This window comes from Lottia gigantea (genome assembly GCF_000327385.1).
Source record: "Lottia gigantea unplaced genomic scaffold LOTGIsca_8, whole genome shotgun sequence".
Classification (NCBI taxonomy): Eukaryota; Metazoa; Mollusca; class Gastropoda; family Lottiidae; genus Lottia; species Lottia gigantea.
This window is the reverse complement of record NW_008710662.1, coordinates 3,838,328-3,858,545: the sequence shown is the minus strand read 5'-3', so window position 1 is coordinate 3,858,545 and position 20,218 is coordinate 3,838,328. Positions and strand designations below refer to the sequence as shown.

The following is a 20,218-nucleotide window of genomic DNA, read 5'->3' as shown; positions in this document are numbered from 1 at the left end:
GAGAATATTCATATATCAAAAGTAACAAAGAATAAAACATGTTCTATATTAATGTCCTTTATGTTGAAAACATTATTCTTTTATTGCTTAAATAGTTTCCTGGCATTTTAGAAAGAACAAACTCTGATTTACTGGGATATTTCTATTGTCAGGAATTACTGGAGTTCCACTGATGTAGGTTACATACAGACATTATAAGCTGTGTAAAAATGTTACTATAATAAGCTGTGGAATTATTGAGCTAAAAATGGCTAGAAAAGATCTTAAGTCTGTCCAATCACACATAAAAGAACAAAAGCAATGTTTTATATCAAAGTTGTTGTCATATTAATTCTCTCTAGATATAAAATACCAAGAGGATTCTGCTTAAAGCACTGATTCTCTTTTATCATATTATTCTTCTTAACTAATGTTCTTACAAATACTGTATTATAATATAAAACTCTACCATCATGATGTAAAAATCTATATAAATAATTTTAACACTGGAGCACAACATCTGTGCATTTGCAAAGTACCTTGACAGTTGAAAAAAATTATTCATTTTTCGATGCCCAAATAGTCTAGAACAATATTCCTCTCAAAATTGTTTTTTTGTGTGCCCAAATGGGTATGAATAATCTTTAAAAGACTATACACAATTGCAATGGTATTATTTTGATTTGAGTAAGAGAACATATGGAAATATAGAAGAATACTATATATTGTGTCTTGATTAGTTGTAAATCAATTTGAAGTTCATTAAAAATACAGTAGGTCAAGATAATTACTACTTCATTATAAATGTTAAAATAAATCAATTGCAGGAAGGCATCAGGTGGTCTTTAAGGAACACAATTTAGGTACAGTTCATGTCATGATAGTTATTAAGGTGTTTTTTAACACAACTATTACTAAAATGAAAATTGAAAGGGAAGTGCAAGGTTATTTTTACAATCAGTTATCAGTATATGTAGCATTTAACTAGGGTTTCCCTTCAGTCCATTAGAACTATTTTATAGATATTTGTAAAAGGAATGGCGTAAAGAAAATATTAATTTTTTTAGTAATACACATTAAGTTAATGCAATTAGAATCAATATGTTCAACTAGCCAGCAGAATTTGACAAGATAGTAGTGAGCAACCATTATGACCATTGTGTATTGTATAAGTTCTAAAAGTGTGCAAATTATTTGCTCAATATATTCTTTAATTTCCAAAATGCATTCCCATATGATTGCAAACAGTTCATTTCAATTGAAATGTGGCTGAATCACACTTGATCATAGTAGAATCAGTGATATGGCTGAATTTAATTTTGAGCATCTTAAGCAAAAAAACAATCAATGGAATTACAAAATGCATATACTTTCATTTGTGATTATTAGCATGAATATATTTCGTTTCCAAAATGAAACATTTTCTGTGGTCAGAAAGAAATGAAATTAAACAGAATGTATTTCACTGATCTTGTGTTTTTTGTTAATAATGAAGTCAATATGTATTGAAATTGCTTTCTATATTTCAGCCTGTGATATGAATGTTCATAAAAGATGTGAAAAACATGTGCCAAAATTATGTGGTATTGATTTTACTGAACGTAGAGGACGTATATATCTGATTATTAAACCTCAAGGAAATAAATTAGTTGTTGAGGGTGGGTGTTTATTGTTTATATGATAAATGAATAGAGTATACAAAAGTCCCAAAATCCTTGATAAAACTTGCAAACTTTCTTCTTGTGTCTAATTAATTTTGGACTTTTCAGACATTTTTTATTTCTGGAGAATAATTTGGATACAGGGGTATTACTACGACTTTACTGATTGTTTCAGCTTTATAATAGGAAAGATAAGAGTTTTAGAAGGATTTAGTTCATTGAGGATTTGTTTCATTGATGCTTTTGCTGGTTTGTTAACCAATCAGACCAGATTCCATTTACCTCTAATCTTTTTGGTCTCCAGCAGTTAAGGAATTCTCAATACCCAAGAAGTGACCTTACTACTCTAGTGAATTCTTTAATTTGTATGCTTAATGAGAATTTTAAATGAGAATGTTCTAAATCTCAAAGTTGACTCTCCACCAACGTAGAGTATGATTATTTCCTATCTTCTAACATACAGGTTGGTGATTGTTGTAAGGTTTGATATTCAAGATATTGATATCAACTGTCTACATATTCACTCTCGATTCCTGAGGGATCTGTCACTTTCTTCTCAAGTTAATCAAGAATCGAGAAATATAATATACTTATTTATATATGTATCTCTTGTGAATTCTAGTTCGAGAGGGCAAGAATCTTTGTCCAATGGACCCTAATGGTTTAGCAGATCCATACTGTAAAATTAAGTTAGTTCCAGATGATTCTCATAAATCTAAAAGAAAAACCAAAACCATTAAAGCCAGTTTAAATCCATGTTGGCAAGAAACCTTTACCTTGTAAGTTCTTTAAATGTTCTGCAATTAGATACAGGGATATTTAATATTATTTTTGGTTATATAAAAAGTTTGTATAGAGATATAGAGTTGACTGGTAAACAATTTATATAGTACAGGGTTCAATTTAAGCAGCATCGCAATTTGTGAGTCAAAATGACCCCTTTTAGATCCAATATTTACTATGATTAGCCAAAATTAAAATCTATTACAATGATCTGTGAATTAAATCAAGTTTTATATTATTCATGAGAATTTTATGTCAAGCTAGAAATATACAGAAACTCTCAGCGATCTCTAAAACCTTACAGAACTAATGTCAATGACAAGATTGATCTGAAGTCTACAACACTTAAGATAAGTTTATCTATTGCTCTGTGACCTAGGCCAGTGCTTTCATTGAGACTTACCTTAATTAGTGCTGGGTATCGATTAACAATTTGAGATTGATTATCGATGGCAGACTAAAGATCAATAAGCGATTAACAATCGACCGTCTAATTAAAATCAGATCTAACTTCCGTTCTTATTTTATTAGTTTCATTTCGAATGTTTTATTAGCTATAAGCTTTGTACGTAACCACTGAAATCGCTTACGTACAAAGCTGATAGCTAATAAAACATTCGAAACGAAGCTAATAAAATACAAACGGAATATAGGCCTAATTTTAATTAGACTGAATAATCGAAATACACCATTAACAGTTGGAATTGCTTTTTATACGCCCACATCTCTCTATGTGGACGTATATTGTCGGCTCGTCTGTCTGTCAACATTTGCTTGTAAACGCTCTAAAAACTAGATTTTTTGATGGAATCAAATGAAATTTGGTATGTGTATACATATTCATAAAATGAAGATCAAGTTTTCAAATCTTTAATATGCTATTCCTCTCTTAGTTTTCAACCGATTTTGATTTAACTTAAAATGGATGTTTTGTTTTTACAATCCGCATGGCGTGGTGGGCCTATATGCTGTGGTCCACTATCTTTAGTATTTAAAATGCAAATGAAATTTAACTTGATTAGTCAAAACTAAAATTTGGTGTGAAAGATTGTTGATCAAATTTCACTAGAACTTTTCAGTAAATATTATTGATAACATAGGAACATTAATATCCTAGGAACAGCCTGTCAGTGTACTATAACTAATATTACTTAGTCTAATGATATAAAATGATATTTCTTTCTCAAGAGACTGGAACCAGACTAATCAAACTGCATGCCAAATGCTCATTAATGATTTCATACATATTTGATTTGAACAATGATCAGATAGATTTACATATTTAATTTATAATTTATACGTACATGTCATCTTCACAATGTCAATCTTTTGTGAACTGTGTCTAATACCTTGACTACAAATAGCTTACTTTCTTGTATCATGGATGTTTGTAAATGGAGAGATTTGTACCGCACACAGCCAATCAGAGCCCACAACAGTAAATTTTTGAAGTCAAGGTATTAAATGCAAATCGTAATAGCTTGACATTGTGAAAAAGAAGTATATTATATGTACTGCAACTGTATATTTATTTTCTCCCATTCTCTAGTGATTTGTCCCCTGAAGATCACTCAAAGAGAATCTCGTTTGAGGTTTGGGATTGGGACAGAACGTCGCGGAATGATTTTATGGGATCATTATCATTTGGAGTATCAGAAGTAATCAAAAACCCAGTAGATGGCTGGTTTAAATTGCTCAATCAAGAAGAAGGAGAATTCTATGGAATACCTGTTACAGATGAAGTTACTCCTACCATTCAAGAGCTCAGAAGTAGAATGCAGGTAAACAAGTCAGCTGCTGAGTAGAACTAAACTATAATCTATAAAATTAACCCCCAATTGAAAATTGTATTTTATAATGCATGATTAAAAGTTTTGAACTCGCAAAAATGTTAACCAATTCTGAGACCATATTTTGAAATATTTATATCATAGTCTAGAAGAAGAGTTAAAATTGATGAAAGAATTTAACCTGATAGTCATCAAGAAATGATTGCTGCTGCTATTATTGTTATTGACGAATGTAAAATATACTCTACTCTGGCAGCAAGAGCTTGAAGATTGCGTTTAGTTTTTGAAAAAATTGTTTAGCTGTATACTTTCAATGAATAAAATAAGTTTTGTTTTTGACCAACAATTTTTGACTGCTCTCTTTTGTAGAAAACAGATATTCAAGAACGAAAAATACAGCCACCAGATAATGCACAAAATATATCAAAACAAGATATAGTTAGAGCTAGTGATTTTAATTTTCTCACTGTTTTAGGAAAAGGTAGTTTTGGAAAGGTGAGTGTTTGACATTAATTATCTAATGCTCACATAATGAAAATAAAATGGAACCACAATATCTGCTGAATTATTGATCACCATTCTCATGTAGCAGTAAATTAAAAGTGGATTTCAATTAATATATAGAGAGTTGATGTCAACATAAGTGTTTCTTCTCTCAACTGACATTCCAGAATCAATTGTAATTTTATCTATAGAATTTATGCTGCTTTTTAAATCACCTTCACTTCAAATACTCTTGATAACAATATTTCATGCATACTTTATGACTATTCTTACATGCTATATGATCTACCCTTCCAAACACACCATCTGTCTTATCATGCTTTATGATCTATACTTTAAGATATATCCTAAATCTTTCCATTTAAACTCTACCCCTCCATGTATCTAGATCTGTTGGTACATCCTTTATGAGCTATTTTTACATCTTTTGTGTCTTTAGGTATTTTGCTAACTTTTTAATGGTTTATCCTTCTAACTATTTACTATTCACCATTTAATTATGCTCTATCTTTCTTTCTTTATAATCTGGCTCTCACAAATAAATTCAGTTTATCACATGTTGATATGTTATAATTATATTAAAATTCAGATATTTTCAGCTATATCAGCTGTTTTACCAAAAGTTTGTTTTGGATTTCGGGTTTTGGTTGGTCTTGTCTTCTAATCTGACCTTACAATCTTACATGCTTTCTGGTCTATCCTTGCTAGTCTATCCTTGCTATCTATAAGACTTATCCTTACCTTACATTTTAATGTTCTTTATTACTACTTTTCCAACTTCTATTAAATATATGATCTATCTTGTTCTATTTATCAATTATTCACTCTCTGTAAGCAATCTATCATACATAGTTTTAAAACATGACAAGGTTCAAGAGCTTACCAATTGTAAGTTTTTCACATGTTTCTTGAAAATTGATTTAACAATCAGTATTTGATATGATGTTAAATAAATAAAGCTTTAGGGTAGAAATGATTAATTGAAAATTATAAATAGCCATTAAAGTCTCTAAAGTGAGGTTGTATGTTTTATTGATTGCTTACAGCTTAATTTTCATTCCACTTCTCATGATTGAAATATTAAAAAAGTCTACCTGTATGTATTGAAAAGAGAGATGGATATAGAATTGTCATATTATAGACTTAGTCCACAATGTCAATACTAAAAGAGAATATGATCAAACCATATAGCAGCTAGCAATGTGTTTAATTAATTATTTGAACTGGTTATCGATAAGAATTGATGTGAAATGATGTTAACATGAAATTCATATTAAAGATATTTTTGATAATAAAATGGTTATTGATTAGTAGAACATGCCTGTATAAACATTTAACATAAGATTATATCAGTCAATATTGTGAACAAGGCTATACTGTATAAACAATTCATAAATCACTCTTCAATCAAATGTCACTTGAGGTTACTGCAGTGTATCTGTATTTCTTCTTTCCATTTTTTCTGCTCATGGTGTTCTGTTTATTGATAATAGCATTGATTTTCACCATTCTAATTTTCAGTCAGATGTCTGTGCTTCATGCAATTCCACTTAACTATGCATTGTATGATGTCACTATCACCAAGGTCCTTAAATACCAATAACAGCTTTTGTGGTACTGACATTATACATTACTTTTAGTGGAATTGCAAGAACCACGGACCTCTGACTGAAAATTGGAATGGTGCAAATGTGCCCAAAACACCAAAGTTTAGAAAACCTCTTTACAATCCCTTTTAGCATCCCCCATTTGACAAAAAACTTCTGGATGCAAATTCCAGCAGAAAATTCTGCTTTGAAATATAGAAAGATGAGTAAACAAAGTGTATATAAGATGTGTGTCACTTGATAAAAAATTCAAACCATTGCTGATCAAAATAAACCACTCTTTTATTTTAATATCTGAAATTTGGTACTTGTATATCATTTAAGGTGGTACTTGCTGAAAGAAAAGGTACTGATGAACTTTATGCAATCAAGATATTGAAGAAAGATGTTATTATACAAGATGATGATGTGGAATGTACTATGATAGAAAAACGGGTTTTAGCTCTAGCTAATAAACCACCATTCCTTGTCCAATTACATTCATGTTTTCAAACCATGGTAAGACTTGTTCGTTAATTACTCTTTTCAAACAGAAAACTTCTCTTAAAGGCCATGGTTCACCATTTTCAAAGGTCAATCATTTCTTCAAAGGTATGGGGATTGTTCAGCTAAGCTTATCAGTATTAGTTATCACAGTTTAACGTGTAAATTTTAGCATTGATGACAAACGGTAAATGACTGGATAATCAAAAATATACTATACACTGTATTTCCTATTATAAACTTTTTCAACAAGATGAACATTTTTTCAGGGACCATAACTTTCAGGGACCCTAATAAACTTGTGCTTGCAGCTTATGTAGGCAGTTGTATAATATCTATATGTACTAATACATATATTTTCTACTTTTAGGATCGTTTATATTTTGTAATGGAATATGTGAATGGTGGAGATTTAATGTATAGAATTCAACAAGAAGGAAAATTTAAAGAACCAATAGCTGCGTAAGTTTAGTCATTTAGAAAAAGAAAAGAATAATCTTGAGTGTGCCATTATCTCTATTCTAGAATCTATGTGTCAGTGTTTGTAAAAAAGAGTTACGAAACTTTTTATGTACCCACCTCACCCTTAACTGAGGCTGGCCCAGCTTTGGCCCCCACTTTCAAATTTTATAGAGAAAAAATTTGCCTTTGAGTTCCCCTTGACCACTCTGTTTTGCCCCATGCCTAATGATTCTTTAAGCATAAAATTTTGAATATGCTTATCCAGTTGTCATCTAGAAATAATAGTAATCTGTATATGAGAATTCACAACAATTAACTCTTAAAAACATAAATAGAACTAGTATCATACTAACAGATAGAAATGATGCCATTTCATTCTACTAATCAATACTCCTATAGAATAATCAATATTTTTTATATCCTACAGATTTTATGCTGCAGAAATTGCTATTGGATTATTTTATTTACATTCACAAGGAATAGTTTATAGGTAAGGACTTATCAGACATGAATGTCAAGTTGATGACATTACAATGTTTATGAAACAAGCTTTTCAATTGATGTTTTCTGTAACAGCATTTTTAATAGTTTTGAAATATTGATCAAAGAATGAGGAATCATTTAATTATCATGCTTATCAAGCTTTCTCAAACTGTAACATAATCTTGTGCAGAATTATTTGAATCATTCTTCCATCTAGTCCTTGGCCAAACCTCGTGAACCCATGCTCACTATTTGCTTCACAACTGCACTCCAATACACTAGCTGACTGTCCTGAGACTTTCCTTATTATGTAGCTCAGTGTGTAGTTTGTCTGCTTGTTCTTTTTGGTTTTATATGAAAATTGTCTCCAAAATTCAAATGTTGAAGAACAACTTGATTTGTTGCTAGATGATCTCCAGTAAATTTTGATGTTGTAAGTTTCCTAACTAAATAGTTGTTATATATTACAGAGATTTAAAGTTAGATAATGTTATGTTAGATAGTGAAGGCCATATTAAAATAGCTGATTTTGGTATGTGTAAAGAAGGAATGTTTGGTGAAAAATTAACACGAACGTTTTGTGGTACTCCAGATTACATCGCTCCAGAGGTAAAGGAATCATACTCAACAACAACAAATTCCTTTCTAAAGTATTAGAATCGTTCATATACTCTATAACACTTGATGATTTAAAAAATGGTATATTTCTACCACAATTCTGGCAAATTTCTGTCATTGCCGACTACTTTGAAAGGGAACAATTTATGATAAAACCTGGTAAGTTTTAGTTTTGGAGAAGAAATTCTATCTTTTTTTTCAGATTGTTTTATACCAACCATATAGTAAATCAGTTGATTGGTGGGCATATGGTGTATTATTATATGAAATGTTAGCTGGACAGGTATCTATTTTTTAGTTGCAGTGCGTTATTTGAATGACTTTTTTTTTTTCGAATTTTGCCTTCGCTTGTTTTCTAAGAAGGCAACATGCCACAGACTGTCTGTTGTTGTTTTCTGGTCAAAATGTTGGACAATGGCTCTTTTTCAATTTTTTCCATTAATCAGCTTTAATACTCGTCTGACTTTGCTCACACTTTACTGTTTATTACTTCGCGCTACAAGATAGCAATTGAGAAAATCGACAATTTTGACTTTTGTCGCTGACTTTTTGAGTTCCAATTTTTGAGTTTTTTAACCTTTTTTCTAACTTCTACAATTCTATTTCGATCTGAAAACATACAGAGTGATAGACACTTTCATTGCGAACATAAACTAATTTTCAAAATTTGGATATCACTTCCGGTTTTGACGCTATTCGCTTGTAAAATATAAAATTCAACTTCAGGAATTTTAAAGATATTTCGAAATTTTTTTTTGCAATAGGTTACAAATGGCCATACAAAAAAAAACTTCAAATCAAAAAATCCGACCCGGATGTAACAGAGTAGCCGCCATATTAACATGTCAAACTTTTGTAAAATTCAAAATGGGGCCTCAGGGTATAGAGCGTTTTTCATAATTTTGGTATATCTGGATATCACAATCGATTGCGAAAATAAATTTGGAAGCCGATTTTTGAATTTCGATTTTGCTTTTCTTTTATTTCAGGTTTAAATTTTTCGGTAATGTCCAAAATTTCAAAGGCTCCTATTTCGTGACCTTGACCTTTGGTTACCTTGTGGCCTGAACAAAATTTGTTGCTCTTGATGATATCTATCCAGTGATATACTCATTTGTGCTGTGCAATGTTTACTTCCGGTTTTATAGCCGATTGAAAATTACGATTTTTATCTTCAAAGAGCTCTGACACGTGACCTATTTACATACACCAAAAATTCTTATTGAATTTTACTAGTGTTCATCTGCCCTTTGAAATGATATATAACACTAGATATTTCGATCAAAATTGCGCTTTTTAATAGTCGAAAATTTTGTACTTTCTTCTATAGTAACTATGCGTAATTTTCAATATATCGAAATGGGGCCTCAGGGTGTAATCCAATTTGTGTAAATTTGATATCTATGGTATTTACTATCGATTGCTAAATAATATTGAGAACCAAGTTTTGAATTTTGATTTTGCTTTTTATTTATTTTCGGTTGAAAAATATGAATACTTTGAAGGGTCGTATATCGTGACCTTGACCTTTGGTGATCATGTGACCGGAACAATTTGGGCGATCTATATCCAGTTAATTATGATAGGATATTATGTCACTGTTACGATACTTTGCAGCACAGTTTTAAGCGTAAAATCAAAACTGTTACGCATTGCATCAGAACCTCGCGAAGCCTGTGGATCTACTTTTATACTTGTTTCTCGTGCAAAAATAATTTTAGCATTTTATATGACAACTTACAATCCATGTCCACAATAAAATCCATAAGATAGATATGAAATGAGTTATACAGGGTGTTTTAAAATCAGTGATTGACAATTTACAATGTTGTTTGAGAATTAGGGACTTCCAAAATACTATCTCTTACTTTCTATTACAGACTAGGTTGATTCAAATCAATTTCTTTCCTTACAATTGATGTCAAAACATCTCTTGAATTGTTTCAATTTAGAAACACTGCAATCCACTTTACTTAGTTTTCATGAATGTAACATCTTTTGATGCTTATTGAAAAGTGATGACCGAGTTGAATATGGAGATTGATAATTGATCCCATTGAATTCATTTCATTACTTTATGGTGAATTATTTTTCAGCCACCATTTGATGGTGAAGATGAAGAAGAATTATTTACATCTATCACAGATCACAATGTGTCTTATGCTAAATCCATGTCTAAAGAAGCTGTGTCAATATGTAAAGGGGTAAGCTGTTTATGAAAGGGTGTACTTACTGTATCTATATCAGAAGTCTCATCTGTTCCTGATAACTAACTGCTTATTCTGTGAACAAAAAGAAAAACAAGAAACAAAACAACTGGAATTGCATTTTGATTAGTAAACAAAAGTTGTAGGAATGGTACAAAATGGACATCACATCATTTCAATTCATTTCATTATTATGTCAGTATTTTATGTAGTATGTATTTTAATGTATGACTTTTCAGCTGTTAAATAAGAACCCTGCTAAGCGTTTAGGCTGTGGGGCTAATGGTGAAAGAGATATTAAAGATCATGCATTTTTCCGAAGAATTCACTGGATAAATATGGAAACAAAAGATGTTCAACCACCATATAAACCAAAGATTGTAAGTTTATTTTATATTTTCATGAATTGGTAGTAGTTTTTAGAAGCTTAACTAACTAACAATTACAGCCCCCTTGGGGTCTCAAACCATTATTTTTACACTCAGCTGCAATTTAAAAAATTTGAAGCAACTATTACAGGTGTAAAACTGATTTTATCAAAGGTAAAATTATTTATCAATAAACAATGTTTCTGGCATTATGACATTATTATTTAAATTTTACCTTTCCTTGATGTGGGGGTCATTATGAATTTGAGTAAAAGCTAAGCTGAGCATGAAGAATGTTTTGTGGCCCTGGGACCTGGGAAGGTTTGTATAGGCATACAGAAATAATTTCTAATACAGAAGATCTACATTAATATTTTTCCCATTTCTTTGAAATACAAGTAATGGTTGGCCTATTTTTTAAAATTTGTTTTAATTTTTATAAATGATATGATAATTTTTCTTTCCAACATGTTACATTAATTTTAGCCAAATTTTCTTGTTCATTTAATCAAGTTTTGTATAAATATATATATATATGGGAGGATAAATGATATATGATATAAAAGTAAGAGTGGAATAGAGTTTACTGATTCTGTTGTTATTGTAAATTTAATATTCTATTATTGTTGTTCTTATATCTTCTATTTACTCAGGACTTTGTATCTTATATGTTTGTGATTTAAAAGAGTATTAGTCTATCTAAAGCTATACAAAGATTGTTGTTGCAGATATAATACTGTTGTAAAGATTTATTTGCATTTTACTCTTACATTCAAATCTTATGTTGTTTTCTCCCTATCAGTCAGTTTTGGTATTATTTACTGTGAATCATATATAGGCTCTATTTTCTTGGACATTGATATTGAACAATGAATTCTTGATACAGTAGAAATTACAAGTTAGTCCACTTGGTGAAAAGAGTGTTGCCATAATGAATATATAATTGTATGTTTAGGACTTTTTTATGATTCATTAAAGTTCAATTCGCATCATTTGAGCTCGGATATAGGACTGACTTGTAGAAAATTTTTACTTCAAATTAGGGAAATCACAGATATTGCTACAGTCACAAAATATGCCTGATGATAGTATAATATGCTGCTAGGTTGGAGTATATGACCTAGATTTTTTATCCAAGATTATTACTATATTTAGTAGTTATTAGAGTGCATGTTTGCTAGAATGATTTATAGTATAGTTATAGTTATATCATTATTTCATTTATTTATTTATTCATTTATTTACTTTCTTAATACATCATGAACATGTATCTTTTAAAAAATTAAGCATTTACTGCCTTCAATTTTTTTATGGCTGAAAAATTCTAAAATTATATGTAGCTAGCTGTATTTTTGATGTTTTATTTTTCATTTGTTTTTATTTTTCTCTTTTCATTCTGTAGCATGATTCACGGAAAGCTGAGAATTTCGACAAGTATTTTACTCGAGCGCCTGTGAAAATGACACCAATCGACAGTCTGGTGATAATGAATATAGACGATGATGCATTCAGGAACTTTACTTTCGTTAATCCTTATTTCATTGACAATCTTAATTCCTAACTGTTTTTAATTTCTCCTTTTTTAATTTTTCTTGTTTCTTTTTTAAATATTTCTTTCTGTATTTTAATATTGTTTATTGTAATAATTTTTTATATACCCTAAATATAGCATTATTCATATTTTTATTTGCTCAACGAATATGATTAAAATTTATGAATGGATAACGTGATTGATGTATGTCTGTTAGTGTATATCCTTAAAAGTATTAGAACAGCACAATTTGGAATTCTTAATCATTTCATTGAAATATCTCTATTGGCACTTTCTTTAACAAATGTAAAATTCATAATTTCAAGCAAAAGCATTAAAGGGATTTTAAAGAGGTTTCCTAAACCTTTTATGTGTATCAGGAACGCTGATATCCATTTGCACCATTCAAATTTTCAGTTGGACGTCTGTGCCTCTTGCAATTCCACTAATAGTAAGCATTTTATCATTATCGCAAGGTCATTATGATAGTGATGTCATAAAACACATAGTTTTAGTGGAATTGCAAGTGCAAGAACTGCAAATTGATGCTATCAGTGTCCCCTATACACATAACATTTTTAGGAAACCTCTTTATAATCCCTTTAAGGTTGATTATTGCTGTAATGTTTGAGGTTATGAGTATCAAAATTAAAACTAGCCATTCAGAATGGATCAAATTATTAAGGTATTAAAATTGTATTTAACCATTAGATATCATTTTTATCAAATCAAGCAAATATAATAATTTATTTATCTCTTATTATTCCGCTCTATTATTGTATATTTTTATTGTTTAAAGTATAATATTAATTATTGTTCATTAAGTGGAACTGATTAGATTTAACTAATTATATACTGAAATATTTAAATACACTTTCAAAATGTTTCTAATTGTGTTCAGTAGGCCTGATCATTGAGTGTTTTAATTAACAGCATGAAATAAATGGAAGAAAAGTTAAATTCATTTTTTATCAAAATTAATTATTGGAAGAATTTGTTAAGATAAAAAATAGATTTAAATTTTTGAGAAACTTGATTCAGCAAAAAATTCATGATATTGAAAATGAAAAACAAATATAGTTTTATATTTCTTCAAAACAAAGCTTCTTTTAACAATGTTCTAACCTGCAAGCTGCATTATGATTATTTATGATAGTTACATATATTTCTAAAAGCGTTGGGCTCCAGAATCAAAGTGAACAAAAAAATTAGCTTCTTTTGAAAAACACAGCCTGTAGCAACTAGATCTGTTCTGGAAGGCTGAAAATTATTAAGTTTATTTGTGTACCACCGAAAACCGTCTGAAGTCAACATGTCATTTTTACTTATGATGTAACTAGCATTTTGATGTGATTCCTTTTTGTTTTATTTCATTTAATTCTATTTTTGTTACGTTTTTGTTTGTTAATATTTTTCTATTTTCTCTATTCTAATAACATGAATGCATCATGGTTTTTTTATTCTTCTATTTTACATGACATTAACATGACTAAGTTGACCTATTGACATATCAATGATGTCAAAAACTCCTCTTTCAAATTTCTGTGTGAGGTGAATGAGTGATTGGGTTATGATTTGTATGTAGATGTTTATAAAGATAAAGATTAATGTGCCAACTTCATTAAAACCAGATATAGACTAAACATGGTGGTCTACAATATATAGTTTTATTGATATTGTGAAGTTCTTCTATTTCCATTGATGTCAGTTCAGGGAGGAATCGTTTTCCTGATTTCCAGGAATTTCCTGATTTTTATTTGGCTGTAGATTTTTCATAAAGAGTGTAATTTTCAAACTTAACTTTATCTTTTTACATTACTATACATTTTGCACAACACTGCATGACAACTAGGATATGAATAGTTTTGTAAGTTCTGTAAGAAAGTCATAATTTCTGTAAGTCGTAAAGAATTTGAAATTCTTATTAGTGTGTTCTCATGGCGTTATCTTTTAAAATGGCAAGACTATTGAATTACAGATTTTTAAAGTTGTTTTGTTAATTTAAGGTAAATGTTTAAGTATTTTCTTGAAAATATATTTTAGGATTAGCCGAAAAATATATAAAAAAAAAGTCAATCTATCCTTCACTTGCACTTGCCAATAAAGCAATTGATAACCTCACTGCCATTTGGTATAATTTTTTCAGAAAAAACTTTATTAAAATCTTTGTGAATATTGGTAACATTATTTCTAGATCAGGAGACATCAAAACACAAGATTTCAATGATCTAGTCAGATTGGAAACTAATCAAATTATTATGACCCAATTGAAATTTTAAAATTTTGTAGATTTGTATTTGACAGAAGATTTGGTATATTCAATGATAGAAAACCTGTGTTTATAAACATGATATATGTTTGTTGCCTGCCTTTAAGTGTGACTGTGTGAGAGAGTGTGTGTGTGATTAAGAAATGATTTTAAATGACCCAAGTCTTTCAATTACAGACCTGTTCTCAAGTTATGCTCAATGATTTTATGATGATGTTTGTGTGTGTTGTGTGTGCTTCCAGTATTTAATATAAAGTATAAATCCAACAATGTTAACCCATTTCCCATCATGGAGTTAGATAAAGTCATATCTTTGCTTCAAAATAAGGTCAAATTGTGTTTCGTCTTGATAATGATAATTCATCTCCTAATAAGAACTTTCATATCCTGACCCAAAAGTTATTCCAACCAGGTCCATGGTCTCTTTGAGAGTTCCGATTTATTTGGATTAATTACACTTCATGCTATACTTCAAAACCATTCCTCTACATTTCTGTTTTCATTTTGGTGTAAAACAACTTCACAAAACTATTTTTAAGCCTGTATCTTACTGATGTTGATAAACTGAAGTTTACTCATTATATTGATATGGACGCATCTTCTAAATAGTAATGATGTACCCTTTTTGCACTCCACAACTGGATTATTGATTATAACTGAATAGAAAAATTTGATTAAAATCGAAGAAGTTTATTTGCCGGTGTGAAAGCAACTAGAAGTTATTTGAAAATAAAACTTGATAGAACCAATTACTTCTTCAGTGTGAAAGGGGTAGTCTTATTATAACTTTCTCAAGTTTAAGGCTACTTCAAACAATTTTGTTCACACAAATTTTTATCAGGTTATTACAACAAACAAGTTAAGAGACAGATATAATGTTATCTACATATTTATAGATATTTTACAGTTATAATCAGTCTTATTCACCAAACTGGACCTTTGATCTATTCTAGGCTTTCACCTCAAAATCCATACAAATTCAAAAGTTGATTTACTTTTATTCATCCAAATAATTTTATATCACTATCTCAACATATTTTGAATAGCACATCTTTTGAAGAATTGTTTTGGAGGCTTGTAGAGGTACATCAGTGCTAGTCCATTAATGTCACCTGCCATCTGAGATGTGATCTCACCAAAATAATACCCTAATCACTTCTGCCAAATCAGATATGTGATGTAAATTTAAAGTTGGATTGAACCTTGACTGCACCTCTTTCTTGTGTTGAAGCTCTTATTCCACTCTTACTACAGTCATTAATCTAATTCACTTTAACCCATTATGTGTGACGGAATGTAATTGTTGCTGTTTTTGTTTTTTTTTATGTTTTGCATTTTGATAAAAAAAAGTTAAAATAAGAAACACTTGTCAATTTTTATATCTGAAGATATTAGAAAGATCTGCTATTGAAAATAATGACATTTTTAGTTTTTGATCTGACTACTGTAATTTTTACTATTTTGTACTCAAAGGAAAGTTATAAGAAATTCAGTAATTAATTACCTTGAGGTGAAACAAAGAGCTTAATTGAACTTCATTATGAAGAGTGACACCATTTCACATAGCTGGTCAAGCTGTGAACTAGTAATTTTAGCAATCTGTAAATCCTCCTCTGATATGTTTAGACCAACGGTTGCTAGATCATATCTTACATTACTTCAAACAGAGTTTGTTGATAGCATTTTGGCAGTACTTAAAATAAGTACTGTGATTTGTGATCATAGTTATAAAAATCTGAATTGTCATTGTATCAAACTATGTTTTTTAATTTGATTAAAAAAAGCTGTTTATAAAGTCCAGGTTTGTAATAAAACAGTATATAATAAAGAAGTATGATATTGACAGTGTGCTTTTTATTTTGTATCTTGGAATAAAGTGAAAAATTCCTCATTATAAGTAGGTTGTGTGATAAGGTTTAGAGAGATGGGCGTGGGGGGTCGTTAGGGATATTACAGTGACAGAAACAAATGTGCCAAAATAGTTTTAGAAAGATATATAATAGGTATATATTAGACAATTAACAAAATTTTGATTATTAGAGTTGAAAATTTGCACTCATGATTCAATTTTTATTTAGAACTCCTTTCTAGTCTTGATATTGAAGTTTCCCAAACATCTTTTTAGAGCTATCTCTCTGCAACCACATTTTGGTTTATAAAGTTATATGAGAAATGGTAGTTAGATAGTTATTTACTTATATTCATTACTGATTGTGGATACAAAAATTGTAATTGATATTGAAAAAAATCATCAGGAAAATTCAGCAAAATGCAATTAGAGCTAATTTCTCACTAGACAAGCAGAAAAAAAAAAAACAAATTTTAGATTTAAGCATTAAAATATTTGTCTACCTTTTAATATAACTGTATCCAAAAAATGTAGGCTTGAAATATTGCTCCATATTTCAGATTGTGAATCTAAGATTGGTATTTAAAATCTATAAATCCAACCCTCTAGTCCCCCTTTTAAGATACCTCCCATTTTAATTTAATTTTACACATTATTTAGTATTTTTGCATTATTTGCCTCATATATCATTTTTTTTGTTATTTCAGAAAAGTCGAAAGGATGTTAGTAATTTTGATCGTGAATTCACATCAGAAGCACCTAAAATGACCCCAACAGATAAATTATTTATAATGAATCTTGATCAGACAGAATTTTCCGGATTTTCTTATGTTAATCCAGAATTTGTAGTAACAGTGTAAATGGAACCATCATTTTTAAGTGCTCTTTTTTATTGCTCTGTGTTCTTTATTACAGCATTTCATTTTACATTACTAGATCTATTTCAATATTCACTTGTTAACAGAAATAATGTAAATACTTGAATAAACCCATATTGTATTCAACTTCAATATTATAATATAGTAATGCTTATTTTCTATTATTAATATCTTGATCCAATTTGAAATTTATCAGCTTTATTGATATCTTGATTATATTACTTCATTTAGCTTTATTAACTTGTTACATCTATATTCATTTTTATTGCTCTAATTCTTTTTTCATTATATACGTCATTTGTTAATATTATTATTATTATTATTGTTGTTCTTTAATCAGTTAACCAATCTGGTTCATCCATTAAATGGTTGTTCTTTTACTACTTTGTTGTCTTTTTATCAGATCAGGGGTCAGTTCAAAAAATGAACCATTTAGAAAACTCAGTCAATAGCAAGTGGGTAAAGAGCGGGCTGAGGTTTTTAAACTTGGTCATCATTTACCTTCTGTAACAATCTGCAAGTGTTTGAAAAATTAGCAAATGTGTTATATTTCATGTTATGTGTTTGAAGCAATACAAGGTTTTTCCAGAATTTTAGCTAAAATGAAATTGATGAAGTTAAAACAACCACAATAGAAAATCTGTTGCTGCTCAAGTGTCGTTCAAATCCCATTCAGAATTCAGTTAAGAAGCCTTATTTAGGGCTGAAATGCTACATCTCATTTTTATCATTTTAGACATTGATCCAAGAAATCCTCGTAAAATGCTTAGCGATTATAATAAGCGAGGTGTTTTTAAATTTTTCAATTTCTATAAATAAAGTTTGAGTCGCTCCATACCACCACACACCAATGGGAAGATTTAAATGGCTTATGCAGACTATTGGCTCAGACAGACTTTCATTTGGTTTGGGATTAAATGTTTTCAAGAAACAGTTCAAAAGAATTATGGATCAGGTGCTGGAAGGCATGAAGGAGCTACAGCCATAGATAATGGATAATATACTTCATCAATTAGATGTTAAAGGGACAGATGCACCATTTTCTTTTACTAATTACAGTTTAGTCTCAGAAATGGGAATTTTTTATCTAAGCAACTCAGCAATAGTGTTCACAGCTCACTGTCAAAATTTGAACCTTCAAATCTATGTGTATCCAGAATTATCTGCGATTGAATGTTAAATGACTTGAATGTTAAATGACGACTCGCCAATTTAAGATACTCTGTGATTTATAGAAAATACATATATAGAAATAGTGAGTAAAATTCCCAGTTTGAAGTAATTTTAAAGGAATTATGTGATTTTCGTACATTTCTAGTACTTCTGAAGACTATTAACATATATTCAAGACTAAAATCAATCCCTAAAATGGCACCTTTGTCCCTTTAGGCCATGAAAAGAACAATTACTGAATACAACCTTATGTTGATTTGACAAAACTCATCCCAAGCCTCAGTTTAAATAATAGTCATTATGTCATTAGTTCTTAAACCAGAATCAGCCTTCGACCAGTTGAAACAATTCTTTGCAGTCAAACAAACTCAGCTTTTATGATATTGAAAAAAACCAATAGATACTCTCATATAGAAGCAATGGCTTTGGACACGAATAGAGATGCATGTAAATCAATTTGATAAGAACTGAATTACTTGTAGAGAAGTAAAGATAAAAAATTAATTAGAATATACAATAAAATTGCTTCGGGGAGTTGATGTATTTCTTGACGAAGACAGATAGGGCCTACACTCTGGATGGCTGGATTAAAGTGGAGAGTACAAATAAAAGTAAAACCACGGTTCAAACAGAGAAGCCGCAAGGCTTTCGAGATTGTTAAACGTCTGTGGAAGATGTGAAGAAATGAATTTACATTCTTCTTTTCTACACCATGTGGGCTAATGAAGACGGACAACGCCATGCAGGGTGCAACGAGGGAACTTTTGTTAGGACAGCGGCATTAGCATGCTCTTTTTCGATTTCCAAATGTCTACGGATCTTCAACGTGCAGTCTGTAGCACACAGGGCCTCGGTTTATTGTTCCATCCGGACGACAAGATGCTTTTTCTATGTCAGCCCCTCTTACCTGCATCACTGACAGGGGGAAACCAGGTTGAAAAATGCGTAGGTATCACAGGCCCTTGAAGCTCTGTTTATATTAATAAAATGCGGGCAATGTTTATAAAAATAGCGCTGCCATCATAATACGCCCACATTTGTAATGGCAGCTAATTTGTCCTGGAGGTTGACAAATGTTATCAGTAAATGAATGTTTCTGAGAGTGAAATTTTCATATTTCATGAGTTTCGTTTACATCTCACAATTCAAGAACAAGGGCAATAACTCATAGTAAATATTTTTCGATTCGTCTGATTTTCAAAAGGGTTCTTACTTGGGTGATTACAAACACTCACACCAAGTTTCGTCAAAATCCATCAAGAAGCCTGCTCTCTATCGTGTCCACAAACAATTCAAGAACACGGGCAATAACTCATAGTAAATATTTTCGATTCGTCTGATTTTCAATAGGGTTCATCCTTGGGTGATTACAAACACTCATACCGAGTTTCGTCAAAATCCATCAAGAATCCAGCTCTCTATCGTGTCCACAGACAGACAGACAGATCCGCAGGCAGGCAGGCAGGCAGCCACTTGAAATGTGGAGCGTATATTCATGCGTACGTCCACAATTACTCTTAAACACTCGAGAAGGCACAATTCTTGACTGATTTTGACGAAACTTGGTACGATT

At 30.3% G+C, this 20,218-nt stretch overlaps 1 protein-coding gene across 1 annotated transcript in view; it reads left to right on the top strand.

The window, feature by feature from the left end:
- The window catches only part of LOTGIDRAFT_211133 (hypothetical protein), a gene marked incomplete at both ends in the record, with an annotated part of 38,726 nt that extends 21,272 nt beyond the window's left edge, over window positions 1-17,454 (top strand). Inside the window, 12 exons of the mRNA XM_009067067.1 lie at window positions 1,509-1,637; window positions 2,263-2,419; window positions 3,973-4,204; window positions 4,583-4,708; window positions 6,649-6,822; window positions 7,178-7,269; window positions 7,697-7,759; window positions 8,223-8,361; window positions 8,573-8,653; window positions 10,467-10,574; window positions 10,817-10,957; window positions 17,302-17,454. Of these exons, the coding sequence (XP_009065315.1) occupies window positions 1,509-1,637; window positions 2,263-2,419; window positions 3,973-4,204; window positions 4,583-4,708; window positions 6,649-6,822; window positions 7,178-7,269; window positions 7,697-7,759; window positions 8,223-8,361; window positions 8,573-8,653; window positions 10,467-10,574; window positions 10,817-10,957; window positions 17,302-17,454 (1,595 nt within the window). The remainder of the gene's footprint in view (window positions 1-1,508; window positions 1,638-2,262; window positions 2,420-3,972; window positions 4,205-4,582; window positions 4,709-6,648; window positions 6,823-7,177; window positions 7,270-7,696; window positions 7,760-8,222; window positions 8,362-8,572; window positions 8,654-10,466; window positions 10,575-10,816; window positions 10,958-17,301) is intronic.
- Between the last annotated feature and the right edge of the window lie 2,764 nt (window positions 17,455-20,218).